The 19,942-nt window shown below is 52.4% G+C and overlaps 1 protein-coding gene across 1 annotated transcript; it reads left to right on the top strand.

Moving 5' to 3' along the window:
* Positions 1–15,374: 15,374 nt before the first annotated feature.
* Positions 15,375–19,058, top strand: ARHGDIA (Rho GDP dissociation inhibitor alpha). The gene is made up of 6 exons (XM_023211550.2): positions 15,375–15,501; positions 16,836–17,052; positions 17,168–17,251; positions 17,383–17,459; positions 17,541–17,604; positions 17,701–19,058. Exons 2-6 carry the CDS (start codon positions 16,863–16,865, stop codon positions 17,898–17,900), a joined length of 615 nt encoding a protein of 204 aa, XP_023067318.1. The 5' UTR covers positions 15,375–15,501; positions 16,836–16,862; the 3' UTR covers positions 17,901–19,058.
* Positions 19,059–19,942: the final 884 nt, after the last annotated feature.

The following is a 19,942-nucleotide window of genomic DNA, read 5'->3' as shown; positions in this document are numbered from 1 at the left end:
ACAAAAATTAGCTGGGCGTGGTGGCAGGCACCTGTAATCCCAGCTAATTTTTGTATTTTTATTTTTTTATTTTTTATTTTTTTTGAGACGGAGTCTCGCTCTGTCTCCCGGGCTGGAGTGCAATGGCCGGATCTCAACTCACTGCAAGCTCCACCTCCCGGGTTTATGCCATTCTCCTGCCTCAGCCTCCAGAGTAGCTGGGACTACAGGCGCCCGTCACCTCGCCCGGCTAGTTTTTTGTATTCTTCAGTAGAGACGGGGTTTCACCGTGTTAGCCAGGGTGGTCTCGATCTCCTGACCTTGTGATTCGCCCGTCTCGGCCTCCCAAAGTGCTGGGATTACAGGCTTGAGCCACCGCGCCCGGCCAAATTTTTGTATTTTTAATAGTGACAGGGTTTCACCGTGTTGGCCAGGCTGGTCTCGAACTCCTGACCTTGTGATCCGCCCGCCTCGGCCTCCCAAAGTGCTGGGATTACAGGCGTGAACCACCGCGCCCCGCAGGAAGTTCATTTTCTTACCCCACAGATACGTGGAGCCTGCTGCACTCCAGGCACCATTTCAGGTGCCAGGGAAACCAGCAATGAATGAAACACGAAATCTCTGCCCTCGTAGAGCACACATTCTAATGAGGAAAAGACAGAAGACAGTGAAATACAGGATGTCAGATGGTGAAAAGTCTGTGGAAGAAAACAAAGGGACCTGGGAGGAGCTGGGCGGGACCCGGCCAGTCTTAGTTCTTCAGGGTCAGAGGCCTGCCCTCAATAAGTAAATGGGTATTGGGGGAAGCTTCACTGGCAGAGAATGGCAGGTGCAAAGGTCCCAAGCTGGGAACACACTTGGAAGGCTCAAGAACAAGCCAGGCCCCCAGCATGGCCAGGGTGGGCAGTTGACACGGCATTAATATCTGGCCCCTGCTAGGCCATGAAGGAAGGAGCCCTGTGAGGACATCACCCAGAGGTTGTGGTCTAGCCTGGGGAAGAGCCAGAGGTTGTGGTCTAGCCTGGGGAAGAGCCAGCCAGTGTGGGGAGGCCACGGGCTGGGGCCCGGCATGGAGGGCCTCGATGTGGATGATACCCGAAGGCCGAGGACGTGGAGTAGACTGACCTCTGTTTTGTTTTAAAAATATATAAAATATAGGCCGGTCTTGGTGGTTCAAGCCTGTAATTCCAGCACTCTGGGAGGCTGAGGAGGGCGCAAATCACGAGGTCAGAAGATCGAGACCATCCTGGCCAACATGGTGAAACCCCCGTCTCTACTAAAAATACAAAAATTAGCTGGTCATGGTGGTGCATGCCTGTAATCCCAGCTACTCGTGAGGCTGAGGCAGTAGAATTGCTTGAACCCAGGAGTCGGAGGTTGCAGTGAGCTGAGATTGCGCCACTGCACTCCAGCCTGGCGACAGAGTGAGACTCCGTCTCAAAAAATATATATATACACACACACACAGAGACGTATACGTATATATACACATACGTACATATGTGTACATATATATATTTATAATACAAAGTGCTTTCTTTCTTTTTTTTTTCTTTTTTTTGTTTGAAACAGAGTCTGTTACCCAGGCTAGAGTGCAGTGGCGTGATCTCAGCTCACTGCAACCTCCGCTTCCAAAATTCAAGCGATTCTCCTGCCTCAGCCTGCAGCCTCCTGAGTAGCTGGGACTCCACCTGTGCTCCACCACTCCCAGCTAATTTTTGTATTTTTAATAGAGATGGGGTTTCACCATGTTGGTCAGGCTGGTCTCAAACTCCTGACCTCAAGTGCCCACCTCAGTCTCCCAAAGTGCTGGGATTACAGGTGTGAACCACTGTGAGCCACCACACCCAGCCTAAACTGTTGTTTTTTGTTTTTTGTTTTTGAGACAGAGTCTCGCTCTGTCACTTAGGCTGGAGTGCAGTGGTCGGATCTCGGCTTACTGCAAGCTCCACCTCCCGGGTGTACGCCATTCTCCTGCCTCAGCCTCCCGAGGAGCTGGGACTACAGGTGCCCACTACCTCAACTGGCTAGTTTTTTTGTATTTTTTAGTAGAGACGGGGTTTCACTGTGTTAGCCAGGATGGTCTTGATCTCCTGACCTTGTGATCCGCCCGTCTCGGCCTCCCAAAGTGCTGGGATTACAGGCTTGAGCCACCGCACCCGGCCTAAACTGTTGTTAAAACTTGTTTATACCTGGGTATGGTGGTGTTTCCTTGTAATCCAGCTACTTGGGAAGATTGCTTAAGCCCAGAGATTTGAATCCAGCCTGGGCAATACAGTGAGACCCTGTCCCACCACCCCCCAATAAAAAGTACAAAGAAAGAAAACCAGTTTTTTAGTTCAAAAAGTAGCATTCAGTAATCACAAAAGGGTAAATCACCCTTTTCCATTTGGTACAAATTGGTGCGAACCAAATTGCCTTCCCAGGACCCTCCGGAGAGAATGCTGTTACTTACTGCGGGGTTGTCTGAAGTAAGAGCTTTATTGAGATGTAATTAACATTATGAAGTTCACCCACTTAAAGTCACTGCACAGGTCAGCGGCTTTCCCTGTATTCCCTGTGTCACACATCCACCACCATCGAATTTCAGAAAAAAAAACCCACCCACTAGTTAGGCCGGGCGCGGTGGCTCACGCCTGTCATCCCACCACTTTGGGAGGCCGAGGCGGGCGGATCACCTGAGGTCAGGAGTTTGAGACCAGCCTGACCAACATGGAGAAACCCTGTCTCTACTAAAAATACAAAATTAGCCGGGCGTGGTGGCACATGCCTATAATCCTAGCTACTAGGGAGACTGAGGTAGGAGAATTGCTTGAACCTGGGAGGTGGAGGTTGCAGTGAGCCAAGATCGTGCCATTGCACTCCAGCCTGGGCAACAAGAGTGAAACTCCGTCTTAAAAAAAAAAAAAAAAAAACCTACCCACTAGCAGTCACTCCCTAGCCCCAGCAACCACTAACCTTCATTTTGTCTCTGGATTTGCCTATTCTGGACATTTCATAAAATCAGTGTCATTAGTATCTACCTTCTTTGACTTAACATAATAGATTTCTTTTTTTTGAGACAGAGGCGCTCTGTCGCCCAGGCTGGAGTGCAGTGGTGCAATCTCGGCTCACCGCAAGCTCTGCCTCCTGGGCTCACGCCATTCTCCTGCCTCAGCCTCCCAAGTAGCTGGGTCTACAGGCGCCGACCACAACGCCCAGCTAATTTTGTTTTTGTATTTTTAGTAGAGACGATTTCATCATGTTAGCCAGGATGATCTCGATCTCCTGACCTCATGATCCATCCACCTGGGCCTCCCAAAGTGCTGAGATTACAGGCGTGAGCCACTGCGCCCGGCCAGGTTTCTTTTTTTAAGACACAGGGTCTCGTTCTGTCACTGGGCTGGAGTGTGGTAGCTCAGTCATAGCTTACTGTAAATGCAAATCCTGGGCTCAAGCAATCTTCCACCTCAGCCTCCCAAGTAACTGGGACCACAGGCACATGCTGCCACATCCAGCAAGTTGTGTTTTCTTTTTTCTTTTTTTTTTTTTTTGAGATGGAGTTTCACTCTTCTCACCTGGGCTGGAGTGCCGTGGCGCAATCTCGGCTCACTGCAACCTCTGCCTCCCGGGTTCAAGTGATTCTCCTGCCTCAGCTTCCCAAGAAGCTGGGATTACAGGCACCTGCCACCATGCCCAGTTAATTTTTTTTCTTTCTTTTTTTTTTTTTTTTGAGACGGAGTCTCGCTCTATTGCCCAGCCCGGAGTGCAGTGGCATGATCTCAGCTCATTGCAAGCTCCGCCTCCCGGGTTCACACCATTCTTCTGCCTCAGCCTCCCGAGTAGCTGGGACTATAGGCGCCTGCCACCATGCCCAGCTAATATTTTGTATTTTTAGTAGAAACAGGGTTCCACCGTGTTAGCCAGGATGGTCTCGATCTCTTGACCTCGTGATCCGCCCACCTTGGCCTCCCAAAGTGCAAGAATTACAGGGGTGAGCCACTGTGCCCAGCCACTAATTTTCTGTATTTTTAGTAGAAACGGGGTTTCCCCATGTTGGCTAGGCTGGTCTTGAACTCCTGACCTCAGGTGATCTGTCTACCTTGGCCTCCCAAAGTGCTCGGATTACAAGCATGAGCCATCACGCCCAGCTTCCAGCCAGTGTTTTTTGTTTTTGTTTTTTGAGACGGAGTCTCGCTGTCTCCCAGGCTGGAGTGTAGTGGCGTAATCTTGGCTCACTGCAAGCTCCGTCTCCTGGGTTCACACCATTCTCCCTCAGCCTCCTGACGAGCTGGGACTACAGGCACCCACCACCACAGCCGGCAAATGTGTTTTGTATTTTTAGTAGAGACGGCATTTCACCCTGTTAGCCAGGATGGTCTCTATCTCCTGATCTGCCCATCTTGGCCTCCCAAAGTGCTAGGATTACAGGCATGAGCCACCGTGCCCATCCCCAGCCAGCGTTTTTAAGGTGCATCTGTGTTGTACTATGTCTAAGACTATTCCTTTCTATGGCCGACTACTGGCATGGATATGCCACATGGTCTTTTTTGTCTATTCATCTGTTCATGGACATTGGGGTTGCCTCCACTCCGTGACTTTATAAGAATGATGCTGCCGTGAACATTTTTATATACATTTTATATTAACATCTTTTCAATTCTCGAGTAGAATTGCTGGGTCATGAGGTAACTTTAATTTTTTGAGGAACTGCCAGACTTTTCCGAAGCAGCTGCAGCATTTTACATTTCTACCAGCAATGTATGAGGGTTCCAATTTCTCCACATTCTCACCAACACTCATCTTTTATAGTTTATTCATCCTACTGGGTGTGAAGTAATATCTCATTGTGGTTTTGCTTTGCAGTTTTTTCTTTGTAATTCTTTTTTTTTTAATGTCTTTCATCTCTATCTTTTTTATGTCTGGACTGAATAGACGTTACCATGGATAAATCGCCACCGTGGCAGATTTAGAAGGACTTTACTTGGAAATACATATATCCTAAATGGAATTAAATGTCCTATTATCAGTGGCATTCAACAAAGTAGCATCATAAAAGGTTGATTTTGTTGAGCATAATGAATACCTGAACTCCAGTTACATAAAGATGAGGATCATGTCTCTTCCTATTACCTTATGTCATTAAGTTTTATAGAAAAACTTGTCTCAGGCCAGGCACGGTGGCTCACGCCTGTATTTCCAGCATGCTGGGAGGCTGAGGCAGGCGGATCACAAAGTCAGGAGATCGAGACCATCCTGGCTAACACGGTGAAACCCCGTCTCCACTAAAAATACAAAAAATTAGCCAGGCATGGTGGTAGGCACCTGTAGTCCCAGCTACTTGGGAGGCTGAGGCAGGACAATGGCGTGAACCTGGGAGGCAGAGCTTGTAGTGAGCCAAAATCGCACGACTGCACTCCAGCCGGGGTGACAGAGTGAGACTCTGTCTCAAAAAAAAAAAAAAAAAAAAAACTAAATTTTTAAAAATTGAGTTTTGAGGCAAGGTCTCCCTCTGATGTCCAGGCTGGAGTACAGTGGCACAAACACAGCTAACTGCATCCTGGAACTCCCAGGATCAAGGGATCTCCCACCTCAGCCTCCTTAGTAGCTTGGACTACAGGCACCCACCACCGCGCCTGGATGATTTTTAAAACTTTGTATAGATGGGGTCTCACCATGTTGCCCAGGTTGGTCTCGAACTCTTGCACTCTAGGGATCCTCCTGCCTTGGTCTCCCAAAGTGTTGGGATTACAGGTGTGAGCCACCACACCCAACACAGCCTATTAACGTCAGTCTATTTAACTACAAATTTCCTGAAATGTTACCATTTTTATATTCAGATTTATAGAAAAGAAGCTTTTGTCTTTTATTACCTTGACACTTTTGAAGGGTACTGTCAGCTATTTCGTAGAATGTCCCACGCATTGGGGACTCCGACCTTATGACTGGACAAGGTTTTTGTTTGTTTGTTTGTTTGTTTGTTTTTTTGAGATGGAGTCTCACTCTGTCTCCCAATTTGGAGTGCAGTGGTGTGATCTCAGCTCACTGCAACCTCTGCCTCCCAGGTTCAAGCGATTCTCCTGCCTCCGCCTCCCAAGTAGCTGGGATTACAGGTGCCCACCACCACACCTGGCTAATTTTTGTATTTTTAGTAGAGACAAGGTTTCACCATGCTGGCCAGGCTGATCTTGAACTCCTGACCTTGTGATCCATCTGCCTTGGCCTCCCAAAGTGCTGGGATTATAGGCCTGAGCCACCATGCCCTGCTGGTTTATTTTTTGGCGTGAATACCACAGCTGGGATGTCCTCTTCTCAATGCATTGTGGAGATGTGCAATATCAGTCTGTCCAACTCCTGGTCGTATTAGTTCAGGTGGCAGCTGCAGCTGCCGGGGCTTCTCCACTACATAGTTAACTGTTTTCCCTTTGTCATCCATAAATACTTTGGGGAGATACTTCCAGACTAAGTGAATGTCTGTTTCTCTTCCAAGTTTTACCCACTAATTTTTTTTTTTTTGAGATGGAGTCTCTGTTACCCAGGCTGGAGTGCAGTGGCACAATCTCAGCTCACTGCAACCTCCGCCTCCCAGCTTCAAGCAATTCCCATCTCAGCCTCCCAAGCAGCTGGGATTACAGGCACACGCCCACCATGCCCAGGTAATTTTTTTGTATTTTTAGTAGAGACGGGGTTTCACCATGTTGCCCAGGCCGGTCTTGAACTCCTGAGCTCAGGCAGTCCACCCACCTCAGCCTCCCAAGGTGCTAGGATTACAGGCGTGAGCCACTGCGCCCGTCCTACCCACCGATTTCAGCATCCACTGGTGGGTCTTGCAATGCAGTAATTATTAACTTAGTTTTCAAAGGTGATTTTTGCATTTTCCTCATTCCTTTGACGTTTATTAATTGGAATTCGTCTCTAAGAAAGAGCAGTCCCTTCTCCAGCTTTTTTTTTTCTGAGACAGGGTCTTGCTCTGTTGCTCAGGCTGCAGTGCAGTGGCTCAGTCATGGCTCACCGCAGCCTCGACCTCCCGGACTCAAGTGATCCTTCCATCTCAGCCTCCTGAGTAGCTAGAACCACAGGTGCTCACCACCATGCACAGCTACGTTTTTGTATTTCTTGTAGAGATGGGGTTTCCTCATGTTGCTCAGGCTGGTCTCAAATTCTCGAGCTCAAGTGATCCACCCGCCTTGGCCTCCCAAAGTGCTGGGATTGCAGGCATGAGCCATTGCGCCTGACCTACCATTTATTTCTTTAGATGTGTGTATCACTATGAACTCAAGGGATGTTTGTTTGATTCTGTGAGTCATAATCTGATACTGTTTCCATGCTTTGGCCACTGGGAGCTCCTGGAGATTGTCTCCTGTGCCCCATCCTTAGTTAAGCACTTCCTTATTTTGGGATGTCTTTGGTTTTCCTTGTCCCAGCTCTGGACCCAGCTTCTTCTCCAGGGAGCCTTCCCTCACTGGAGACTGGGATTTAGCAACCAAGACTTGGGCACTGGCTGTGCTTGTTGCTTCGGGGCCCTCCTGGGACAGAGCTGGGAAGTGGATCTGTGACACGTGCTTATGCATTTACCCCTGCTGGTTTCTGTAGCTGTCTTGTTCCTACTGTTCCTGTCTCACCTGCCCCTTTCCTTATGTGTAGTTTCCTCCTGTGACGGGGTAAACCTGGCTCTCAGATTGACACGACATTCACTTAGGCCACATCAGTGCTGCAGGTGAACTGCTCAACCTGTGCCCCCAGGAGGCACAGTCACTACGGAGGGCACCGTCCTTAACTGTGCACTGTTGTTTCTGTGTTTGACCTGTAGCATCTACAGTACTGGTTTCAAACGCTGCCTAGATGAGTTCTTTTCTTTCTTTCCACCTCCTCCTGCAAATTATGTGATTTGCATAATTTGTACATAGTTAGGTTCATTTGTTAGTTTGTATTCCTTTTGGCTACCCCCATATCCTCGTTGACTTTTTCTTTCTTTTGTAATTTATGTATGTTATAATGAAATTTATATGAGGGTGTATAATTTTCATAAATGTTTATGGTTTACATGTATTAGCTGTTATTATTAAGAAGTCACCCTGGGATTGACTGGCCAACCATTTGGTGAAAGATAGCAATAAATAATACATCATGAAAGATTTTAATGTAAAAATAAAGCCATGAAAGTACCAGGAAATAAATCTTTTCTTTTACTTACATCAGCTTGTCTGTGATCATGTAGCCTAAGGTAGGCTAGAATTAATTTTTGTTATCTCTACACATTATTGAAGTGAATTATAAATGTTTTAGCATGTTAATTACTTGTAAATTAATATCTATATATGAAAATTAATGTGAGCATATATTTAGTATATAAATCCTTCATAAGTAATTCAAGTTATTCTTAATGATATCTTAAGACTTAAGATTCCTTTTTTTTTAGCTTGTGTTGAATATATCAACATCCAAGAGTTGATGATGCTGCTTAAGGAAAGAAACCTCATGTTTACCTTTGGAAGTTGTAAGGGCACTGACTTATAAAAATTGGGAAATAAAAGGAAAGAATCAGGCATTTGTCTTTTCTGTATGAAGTATTTAATTTTGGGGCAACAATTGATGACAGGGGTCCTTTTTTAAAAAAATAAAGAATTCCAGCTAAGAAGTACAGAAATAATTAGAAAATCAGGCCAGGCACGGTGGCTCATGCCTGTAACCCCAACACTTTGGGAGGCCAAGGCATGAGAATCACTTGAACCCAGGAGGCGGAGGTTGCAGTGAGCCACGAGTGTGCCCCTGCACTCCAGCCTAGGCAAAAGAGCAAGACTTTCTCAATAAAACCCCAAAATTAGAAAATCAGCATTTTGCAGTGCCCAATAAAATGATGCATGTGAGAAACAGTGAAAATTGGTGACGACAGTTGAGGAGGCCGCTGATAATGGGTGGACCGGACCAGCCCAGCTTCCCAGAACCAACCATACCTCACTACAGGTAGGACCAGAAGACAAGTCCAATGAGGTAAAGCAGCAGAAGACCCCCAGCACTGCCTCTACCACTGGAACTGGGCTCATCCTGCCTAAGAAGTGCAGAGGATGGGAGAGGGTTCGCAGGACACCGGAGGGATCAGCCCAGCAAATCCAGAACACAGGACATTGTCAGCAAAACACCCCGGCTCCTCAACACCTGAGGGGCACGAAGCACAGAAGAGGAAATAGAGGCAGTGGCATCCCAGTGCACAGCGTGGCCTCTGTCCAGACCCTGATGTGGGGACACAATTGCAAGAAGAAACTTGGGGAAAATTGAGCAGAGACTGTTAGATGTCAGAAAGCATTGTCAGTTTTGGAGGGCGTGTTCATGGTATAGTTAGGTAAAAAAGAACGGTCCCTATCTTTGCAGGACAGTAAGGACTTTTTAAACTTCTGTAAGTCACCAACCTGGGCAACATGGCAAAACCCATCTCTACAAAAAAAATTTAAAAAGTACCCAGACTCATTGCTGTAACATAAAAAAAAAAAAAAAAAAAATTAACTGGGCATGGTGGCGCCACCTGTGGTCCCAACTACTTGGGAGGATGAGGTGGGAGGATCCCGTGAGCTCCAGAGGTTGAGGCTGCCAGGAGCCAAGATTGTGCCACTGTACTGCCTGGATGACAGAGCAAGACTCAAAAAACAAAAACTTCTGTAAATCAGACAGTCTCACAAACTCAAAACAAACAGAATCTTGGGAAACAATTACCACCAAGAACATGAATAGGCAGTTCACAAACATGGAAAAAGCTGGAAGCTGGACGAAGTAGTACATGCCTATAGTCCCAGCTACCTGGGAGGCTGAGGTAGGAGGATCACTTGAGCCCAGGAATTTGAATCCAGCTTGAAAAACATAGATCCTATCTTAAAAAGTTTTGGCCGCGTGTGGTGGCTCATGCCTGTAATCCCAGCACTTTGGGAGGCTGAGGCAGGCAGATCACAAGGTCAGGAGATCAAAACCATCCTGGCCACAATTGTGAAACCCCATCTCTACTAAAAATACAAATATTAGCTGGACATGGTGGCACGTGCCTGTAGTCCCAAGCTTCTCAGGAGGAGAATCGCTTGAACCCGGGAGGTGGAGCTTGCAGTGAGCCGAGATCGTGCCACTGCACTCCATCTCAAAAAAAAAAAAAACAAGGGCCGGGCGTGGTGGCTCAAGCCTGTAATCCCAGCACTTTGGGAGGCCGAGACGGGTGGATCACGAGGTCAGGAGATCGAGACCATCCTGGCTAACACGGTGAAACCCTGTCTCTACTAAGAAATACAAAAAACTAGCCGGGCGAGGTGGCGGGCGCCTGTAGTCCCAGCTACTCGGGAGGCTGAGGCAGGAGAATGGCGTAAACCCGGGAGGCGGAGCTTGCAGTGAGCCGAGATCCAGCCACTGCACTCCAGTCTGGGCGACAGAGGGAGACTCCGCCTCAAAGAAAACAAAAACAACAAAAAAAAGGTTTTTAAAAAACAAAATTATTTTAAAAGTTCCAGCCTTTTAGTGATGCAAGAAAGTCAGTTAAAATAATGTGATGCCGTCATTCTAGGACATAGCATTGGCAAAGACATAAGTCTGTGTGTGTGTCTTTTTGGTTTTTTTTTTTTGAGAGACAGGGTCTCTCTGCTGCCCAGGCTGGAGTGCAATGGTGCCATCTCAACTCACTGCAACATCTGCTCCCGGGTTCAAGCAATTCTTCTGCCTTAGCCTCCCGAGTATCTGGGATTACAGGCATCTACCACCATGCCTGGCTAATTTTGTATTTTTAGTAGAGATGGGATTTTTACCATATTTGCCAGGCTGGTCTTGAACTCCTGACCTCAGGTGATCTGCCCGCCTCGGCCTCCCAAAGTGCTGGGATTACAGGCACGAGCCACCATGCCTGGCCCTATGTGTACAAAATTTTGAAGAATCTTACAGACCCGTGAGTTTTCAGGGTTGCAGGATATAAAATCAACATATAAATCAGTTGTATTTATATATTAGCAACCAACAAGCCAAAAATGACATTAAAAAAATTCCAATCACACAGTACTAGAGAGACTAAAATACTTAGGAACAAATTTAACAATAAAGTGCCAGACTTGTGCACTGAAAGCTAAAATACTGAGCTAAATTTCCACTTTTATGGTTTGGGAGATACAGTATTGTTAAGTTGGTAGTTCTCCCCAGATTGTTCTATAGAGTCAACAGAATTCCTATCAAATTCCTTTTCCCAGGCCCGTATTAATAAAATATAAGTTAAATGTATATTAATAAAGTTATGTGGACATTTATAGGACCTAGAGTAGTCAAAACAATTTTTTATTTTGAAACAGGGTCTTTTTTTTTTGAGACAGAGTCTCGCTCTGTTGCCCAGGCTACTCATAACTCAGATCTCAGCTCACTGCAAGCTCCGCCTCCCAGGTTCACGCCATTCTCCTGCCTCAGACTCCTGAGTAGCTGGGACTACAGGCGCCCGCCACCTCGCCCCGGCTAGTTTTTTGTATTTTTTTAGTAGAGACGGGGTTTCACCGTGTTATCCAGGATGGTTTCAATCTCCTGACCTCGTGATCCGCCCGTCTCGGCCTCCCAAAGTGCTGGGATTACAGGCTTAAGCCACCGCGCCTGGCCTCTTTTTTTTTTTTTTGAGGTGGAGTCTCGCTCTGTCCCCCAGGCTGGCGTGCAGTGGTGCGATCTCAGCTCACTGCAAGCTCTGCCTCCCTAGTTCACACCATCATCCTGCCTCAGCCTCCCAAGTAGCTGGGACTACAGGTGCCTGCCACCATGCCCAGCTAATTTTTTGTATTTTTAGTAGAGATGGGGTTTCACCGTGTTAGCCAGGATGGTCTCTATCTCCTGACCTGTGATCCATCTGCCTCAGCCTCCCAACATGCTGGGATTACAGGTGTGAGCCACCGCGCTTGGCCTTTTTTTGTTTTTTTTTTTGGAGACAGAGTTTTGCGCGTCACCCAGGCTGGAGTGCAATGGCACAATCTCGGCTCACTGCAACTTCTGCCTCCTGGTTTCAAGCAATTCTCCTGCCGCAGCCTCCTGAGTAGCTAGGATTACAGGCATGCGCCACCACGCCTGGCTAGTTTTATATTTTTTAGTAGAGACCACATTTCACCATGTTGGCCAGGCTGGTCTTAAACTCCTGACCTCATGTGATTCACCCTCCTCGGCCTCCCAAAGTGCTGGGATTACAGGCGTGAGCCACCAGGCCCAGCCTATGGTGAATAAATTTTCAACAAAGACGGTGAGGCATTGCACTGGGGGAAATCACAGTTTCTCAACAAGAGGTGCCAGGACAGGTGGATGTTCCTACACAGAAAAGATGTTCACTCCGTATGCAAAAGTTAACCCAAAAAATATGGACTGTAAATCTAAGTGTCAACAAGCATAAAATATAGCAGAAGATCACAGAAGAAAATACGAGAGAAAATCTTTACAAGATCCAGTTGGGCTAAAAGTTTGTTTTTGAGATAAGGTCTCTGTCACCCAGGCTGGAGTGCAGTGGTACAATCATAGCTGACTGCAGCCTTGACACCACGGGCTCAAGTGATCCGCCTTCCTCAGCTCAGGAGTTCTCAGGATAGCAAAGGCATGAGCCATGTGGAAAAAAACTACTTCACTAGAATAAAAGGTTTTGCCCCCTTAGAAGACATCATTAAGAAAATGAAAGACAAACCACATAAAATGTCTGCAAATCACATCTCTCTCTCTCTGTTTTTTTTTTTTTTTGTTTTGTTTTTTTTTTTGGAGACTGAGTTGCTCTTGTGCTCTTGTTGCCCAGGCTGGAGTGCAATGGTGTGATCTCCGCTCACTGCAGCCTCCTCTGCCTTCTGGGATCAAGCAATTCTCCTGCCTCAGCCTCCCAAATAGCTGGGACTACAGGCATGCGCCACCACATCCGGCTAATTTTTGTATTTTTGGTAGCGATTTGTGTTTCACTATGTTGGCCAGGCTGGTCTCGAACTCCTGGCCTCAGGTGATCCGCCCGCCTCAGTCTCCCAAAGTGCTGGGATTACACGTGTGAGCTACAGCGCCCCGTCTCATATATCTGATAAAGGACTGTATACAGGATATGTAACTACTCATAACTCAGCCCAATTAAAAATGAGGAAAGATTTAAATAGGTTTCTGCCCAGGAAGACTCATCAGGGAAATGCAGATGCAACCCACAGTGTGACACGACACTGCTTCACATTCGTACAGCTGGGATTGAGCACAGCAGGTGTTGCCAAGCCTGTGGCCACCTGGAGCAGCCCAGCGTTGCTAGGGGGTGCAAAGTGGCACACCTACATTGGGAAACATTTGGGGACTTCCACTCAGGAATCTACCCAAGAGAAATGAAAGCACATGTTTATGAAAAGGCTTAATGCAATGTTTGTAACGGTTTATAATGTTCCTAAATGTTTATGGCGGCATTATTCATAATGCACAAAAAAGAAACCATCCAAATGTTTGCCAAATGGAATGGTTACAAACAAAATGTATACCCACACAATCGAATCTTAAAAGGATAAAATCCTCTCTAAAACATGAGTGAGCCTCAAAAACATTACACAGTATAATCGTCATTTATGTGAAGTGTCCATCAGAGGCAAGTTTAGCGATACTAAAAGCAGGACTGTGATTGCCTGGGACAGGGTGTAGGGTGTGGGTGGTGGGAGCAGGCATCACCTGAAAATAGCTCAAAAGAATTTGGGGCTGGGCAGAGTGGCTCCCAAAAATGCCTTCCTGTGTTCATTTATGTGTCTGAACAAAGCAGCTGCACGCGTGTGTGTGTGTGGTCTCTGCTTCTCTTGGCCAGCCTGGGTTCCCTGCCAGAAGCCTGGCAGTATGGGCCAGACAGGGCCCTGTCTGCATGGAGCTCAAGAGTGATTAAAAGAGGTGGTGGCCAGGCATGGTGGCTCACACCTGTAATTCCAGCACTTTGGGAGGCTGAGGCAGGAGGCTCGCTTGAGCTAAGGAGTTCAAGACCAGCCTGGGCAACATAGTGAGACCCCCATCTCTACAAGAAATAAAAAATCAGCCGGACATAGTAGTGCACACCTGTAGTCCCAGCTACTCGGGAGGCTGAGGTGGGAGGATTGCTTGAGCCCAGGAGATGGAGGCTGCAGTGAGCTGAGAGTGCACCACTGCACGCCAGCCTGGGCAACAGAGCAAGACTGTGTCTTAAAGAGGCAGGGCACGGTGGCTCATGCCTGTAATCCCAGCACTTTGAGAGGCTGAGGTGGGTGGATCACCTGAGGTCAGGAGTTCGAGACCAGCTTGGCCAACGTGGTGAACCCCCGTCTTTACTAAAAATACAAAATTTGGCTGGGCATGTTGGTTCACGCCTGTAGTCCTAACTACTCGGGAGGCTGAGGCAGGAGAACTGCTTGAACCTGAGAGGTGGAGGTTGCAGTGAGCCGAGATTGTGCCATTGTACTCAAGCCTGGGTGACAGAGACTACGTCTCAAAAAAATAATAAATAAATAAATAAAAAGAGGAGTCCACGCTAACGAGTCCACAGTCCTAACAAGTGCTGCGGGCTGGACGTGGGGCAGCGTCTGGTGCAGGGCCTTTAGGGGCTTGGAGCACAGGGCTGGGTGCGAGCACTACAACTGGGCCAGGCCACTCACGTTATGCGGCCGTTCCTGATGCTTCAACACGGTCCTTGTGGGCGAATGTGTGAAATCTCGGAACAAGTGGAGTGGGGAACTGAGCGTGTGCGGTGAAGCCCAGGCTAAGGAAGCCCCTCATCTGCTCACGGTGCCAGGAGGTCTCTGCCTTCTGGTCCTGAGGAGTCGCGAGATTCCTGAGGGATACTAGGGCCTCTGCAGCTGTGCCTGCGCCAAGTAGCCACGCGAGCTGCGCATGAATTCTGTCTCAGCCTGGAGAAAAAAGCCCCGGCTGCGCCCTCGCCCACCACGAGCTTTCCACGGGGCCTGGGCGTGGGCGTGCAAGGGGCTCCTCCTTGTCCCGAAGCCCTGTCCTTCCACGGGAGACACCAAGGCGCTGGAGCGGCCCGCGCGCCGGCGCACTCGCTCATGTTTAACGAGAACTTAATCCCCGTGCCTGTTACCTCTCGGAAGTCCCGGGACTAGATAACAAGGCCCCCAAACAAGAGTCGCAGTCGGACCGACTGGGCCGGGGAGGGCAGCGCACTGCACCTGCGCGGGCTTCCACAGCCCACGCGGCCGCCGCAGGCCTGCAGTGGGCGCGGGTTGGACAGCGGCGAGAGGCGGGACGGGACCTCGCCTCCTGGGCACGGGCGCCCTGGGCTCGCGTGGGGGAAGTGCCCTGGCTTACAGAGGTGACCACTGACAAGGCTCGGGGTGGAAGGTGACGACTCCAGAACCCACGCGGAACGCGCCCACGAGGCCCGGCCGCAAGATGGCGACGCCGTGCCCCCAGCCACCCGCGCGCCGCGCATGCTCCCTGGCCTTCCCCGCCCGAGCGAGCGGAAGTCTCGTGACCCCGGAAGTGACAGGCAGGGCGGGCGGGGCGGGCGGGGCGGGCGGGGCGGCCGACGACGTTCGTCATTTAGTGCGGGAGGGAGCCTGAGCCGCGCGGCCGAACCCTCCGGTGAGTGGCCGTGGCGGAGCGGAGGCGGCGGGCCGGGGCGGGGATCGGCGGCGCCCGCAGACGCGGGGGGCGCCGGGGTAGGGGCTTCCGCCTTTGTTCGCGCACCGCCCTGAGCCCGCGGCAGGGTCTCGGCGGGCGGGGGCGCGGTGACAGCGGGCCAGGGCGGCGCGGGCCAGGGCGGGGCCGGGGCGGGACCGGGCGGTGGCGGCCCCGGTCCCACGTGCGGGGCCCGGGCCGGAGGGGCGGCGGGGGCCAGGGGACTGCGAGCCCCGCCCGAGCGCCCCTGAGCTTCTTTCATGGCCGCCGAGGCGCGTGGGGCCCGGGCCAGACCGGAGGGTCCCTCCCTGGGGACGCGGGGGGCGCCGGGCCGGCAGCCGCGGTCTATTGCGTTCTGGGTCGACGCGGGGATTGGGGCGCGGCCTCCCCCAGCGCCCGGGCCACGCCCGGCGCGGATTGCGGGCCCTGCGGAAGTGCGGGCCGCGCCCTAGGATCCCGGCGCCTGCGGCCACCCTCGCGCGGCGCAGAGGCCTCGGCGCCTGGAGGAAGCAGGGCGGCCTGGACCCCGCCCTGGGCGTCCCGGGTGGGCTGCTCCCTGACCCACCTCCCACGCTGCCGGGAAGAATCTGAGCCTGACATTCCCGCGCTCAGCTCCCTGCCGGGTCAGTGCCGTCCCGGGCACTCCTGGCGCCCGATCTACAAGAGGGCCCGACAGTACTGAGTGGCTGTGGTAGCTCCCAAGTGTGGGTCACAGACTCACAATTGTAGAGAAACCGGAGATACTTAGGATCCTCGTGCCCCGTTGGCTCCCTGCGGTATTCTGGCTGCCCGTAGCATCCGAGCTCCAGGGGCATCCTGTTTGAAGGATGAGGATGAGCCGACCACACAGGTTTACATGTGACTACCACGGCCAGAGGAGCATCCCTACTGAGGGATACCCAGCCCCGTTACCCGGTAGGGCGAGGGCCTGGGCAGCTCAGGAGCAGCAAGACCCTAAGAGAGGTTTTAGTGTGGGCCTTGCCAGTTGGATCTGGGGCCTGCTAGCCCCGCCCCACGCATGCCGGGGGCTGCTGCTTCCTCCATCGGGGAGGTGGAGGTGTGCCCTCTCTCCCCAGCACCGGCTGCAGTTCCCATTTTGTCTTAGATGTTATACCTGGCGTGGGGGCACCTCACACTGCCCCAGAGGATGCCCCTGAGGAGGATTTGGGCGGTGGAGAGGAGCGAGGGGGGCCCCTTTGGAGCCCTTTTGGAGCTCTGGCTGCAGTCCACACTCCTGCTCAGAAAGTGCGCTTCCGTTGGGGATCCAGGTGCAAGGCCTGCCACCGTCCTGCCCACAGGTGTCCTGACCCAGGCTAAGCGTGAGCATGGCTGAGCAGGAGCCCACAGCCGAGCAGCTGGCCCAGATTGCAGCAGAGAACGAGGAAGATGAGCACTCGGTCAACTACAAGCCCCCGGCCCAGAAGAGCATCCAGGAGATCCAGGAGCTGGACAAGGATGACGAGAGCCTGCGAAAGTACAAGGAGGCCCTGCTGGGCCGCGTGGCCGTTTCAGCAGGTGAGTCTGGGCTGCGGGAGCCGGATGACCACCCGTGCACTCCAGCTGTCTTGCCGCTCCCCAGCCTCTACTTCCACTGGTGGGGGTGAGGCCCTCACCTCCTGTCACTCCCCAGACCCCAACGTCCCCAACGTCGTCGTGACTGGCCTGACCCTGGTGTGCAGCTCGGCCCCGGGCCCCCTGGAGCTGGACCTGACAGGTGAGCGCCCTGCGGCTGCGGGGGCTCGGGCGGCCCCTGGTGGGGATCCTGGGAAGTGCAGCCAAGGGGCCGCGCAGGGCTGGGGGCGCGGGGCTGCTGGGCAGTCATTGAAGGAGAGGTCCCCCCAACAGGTGACCTGGAGAGCTTCAAGAAGCAGTCGTTTGTGCTGAAAGAGGGTGTAGAGTACCGGATAAAAATCTCTTTCCGGGTAAGCTATAGGCTGCTGTGGCCGGGGAATGGAGGCGGGGCTGGGGCCGACCTTCCCTGATCCTCGCTTCGGGTCCTGCAGGTTAACAGGGAGATCGTGTCCGGCATGAAGTACATCCAGCACACGTACAGGAAAGGCGTCAAGAGTGAGTGGGGCCCCGGGCAGGGCGGAGGGGCCATTTGGGTGCGTGCTGCCAAGCCGGGAAGCAGGGCGGCTGACCGCCCTCTCCCTTGTGCCGCAGTTGACAAGACTGACTACATGGTAGGCAGCTATGGGCCCCGGGCGGAGGAGTACGAGTTCCTGACCCCCGTGGAGGAGGCACCCAAGGGTATGCTGGCCCGGGGCAGCTACAGCATCAAGTCCCGCTTCACAGACGACGACAAGACCGACCACCTGTCCTGGGAGTGGAATCTCACCATCAAAAAGGACTGGAAGGACTGAGCCCAGCCAGAGGCAGGCAGGGCAGACGGACGGACGGACGACGGACAGGCGGATGTGTCCCCCCAGCCCCTCCCCTCCCCATACCAAAGTGCTGACAGGCCCTCCGTGCCCCTCCCACCCTGGTCCGCCTCCCTGGCCTGGCTCAACCGAGTGCCTCCGATCCCCCTCCTCGGCCCTCCCCCGCCCACAGGCCCAGCCTCCTCGGTGGTCTTGTGTCTTGTTGCTGCTTCTGCCTGTGCTGTGTGGGAGAGACGCCCCCGCCAGGCCTCTGCTGCCCTTTCCGTGCCCCCCAGGTTCTATCTCCCTGTCACACCTGAGGCCTGGCTTAAGGCAGGAGCGGAGCAGCCATTCTCCAGGCCCCGTGGCTGCCCCTGGATGTGTGCGTCTGCTGCTCCATGGTGGAGCTGGGGTGTGGGATACAGGGTCTTGGGGGGGCCGGGCCATCCTCCAGCCCTGCTGCTCCCTGGCCAGCCCCTTTGTCACTGTCAGTCCCGTCTAACCATGATGCCTTAACATGTGGAGTGTGCCGTGGGGCCTCACTAGCCTCTAACTCCTGTGTCTGCATGAGCATGTGGCCTCCCCATCCCTTCCCCGGTGGCGAACCCAGTGACCCAGGGACATGTGGGGTGTGCTGCTGCTGCTCCCCAGCCCACCAGTGCCTGGTCAGCCCGCCCCCTCCCATGGCCAGGACTGTGGGGATGGCTCCGGCGGCTTGGGGAAAGCCAAATTGCCAAAACTCAAGTCACCTCAGTACCATCCAGGAGGCTGGGTGTTGTCCTGCCTCTGCCTTTTCTGTCTCAGCGGACAGCGCCCAGAACCCACCCCCAAGAGAGCCTTCAATGACAGCCTCACTCACCCCACCTGGGCCCAGCCAGGAGCCCTGCCTGGCCATCAGTATTTATTGCCTCCGTCCGTGCTGTCCCTGGGCCGCTGGCCTGCCGCCTGTTTCCCCAGGCTCTCGGTGCCACCACCCCCAGCAGGCCCTCCCTGACCCAGCCAAGAACAAACAAGGGACCAAGTGCACACATTGCTGAGAGCCATCTCCTGTGCCTCCCCCATCCCGTCCCTGGTCTTCATGTTGTGTCTGCCAGGCTCAGGCAGAGGCACCTGTCCCTGCTTCTCCTTTTCTGACCGGGAAATAAATGCCCCTGAAGGAGCCGGGGCTGTCTGCTGCTTGGCATCTCCAGGGTCTGGCAGGGGAGGGTCTGGCTCCTCTGCTGCCTGACAGGCTTTAGGAGACAAAAGGGAAGATGAGGACCCTGGTGGGTGGTGGGAGGGGAAGGGCAGGGCCCCTGTGAAGTGCCATGGCGGCGGGGCCCCTTGCAACTATCTGGGAAGAAAAGAATGTGACTCCCAGCGACACCAGCCCTAGGCAGCACAGTCTAGAACAGTGCAGAAGACCTTGGCTGCGGTTGCCAGTCCCTGCCGAGGGAATGGGGAGGCAGGCCTGGCCTGTGCAGCTCGGATGCTGCCAGAGGGAGAGCTGCTTGATTCCCTGGCTGGGCTCCGGGGTGTCAAGTTGGCTCGGCTGTGAGCATGCCCTCCAATGACTGGATCCCAAGGAAACCCAGGGAGGAACAGGCCCAAGCCAGGGTTGGCCTGGTAGCCCCTGACGCATGTGGGTGCGGCTGTGGCTGAGGCAGGAAGTCAGTACGCAGGTAGTGGGGGCCACAGAGGTGCCTAACCCTTCACAGCCACAGCCAGGTGCCCTCCAGGATCGGGCAGTGCCAGAGACCCAACAGTGAAAAGGCTTGGTGTGATGGGATTGGCAGAAGACTAAGGGCATCCTCACTGCAGTATGGTGCAAAGGGGCTACTGGGGCAGGTGCGCTCAGTCAGGGGCCCCAACCATTGCAGCATCAGGACAGCCCAGCTCTTCTGTGTCTGCAGTCACGTGGGGGCAGCACTGCCTCCTCCTCATGCTCCAAGAGGCTACAGGAACTTCAAACCCATGCCCCTCTACCGTGCAGGGAGAAGAGGCAGAGGAGTAACAAAGAACCACTTACAAGTGTCCATTCAGAAATTACCTTTTCTGGCCTGATG

Source organism: Piliocolobus tephrosceles, chromosome 16 (assembly GCF_002776525.5).
Source record: "Piliocolobus tephrosceles isolate RC106 chromosome 16, ASM277652v3, whole genome shotgun sequence".
Taxonomy (NCBI): domain Eukaryota; kingdom Metazoa; phylum Chordata; class Mammalia; order Primates; family Cercopithecidae; genus Piliocolobus; species Piliocolobus tephrosceles.
Note: the sequence above shows the minus strand (reverse complement) of the source record. Positions and strands in the feature narration are given on the sequence as shown.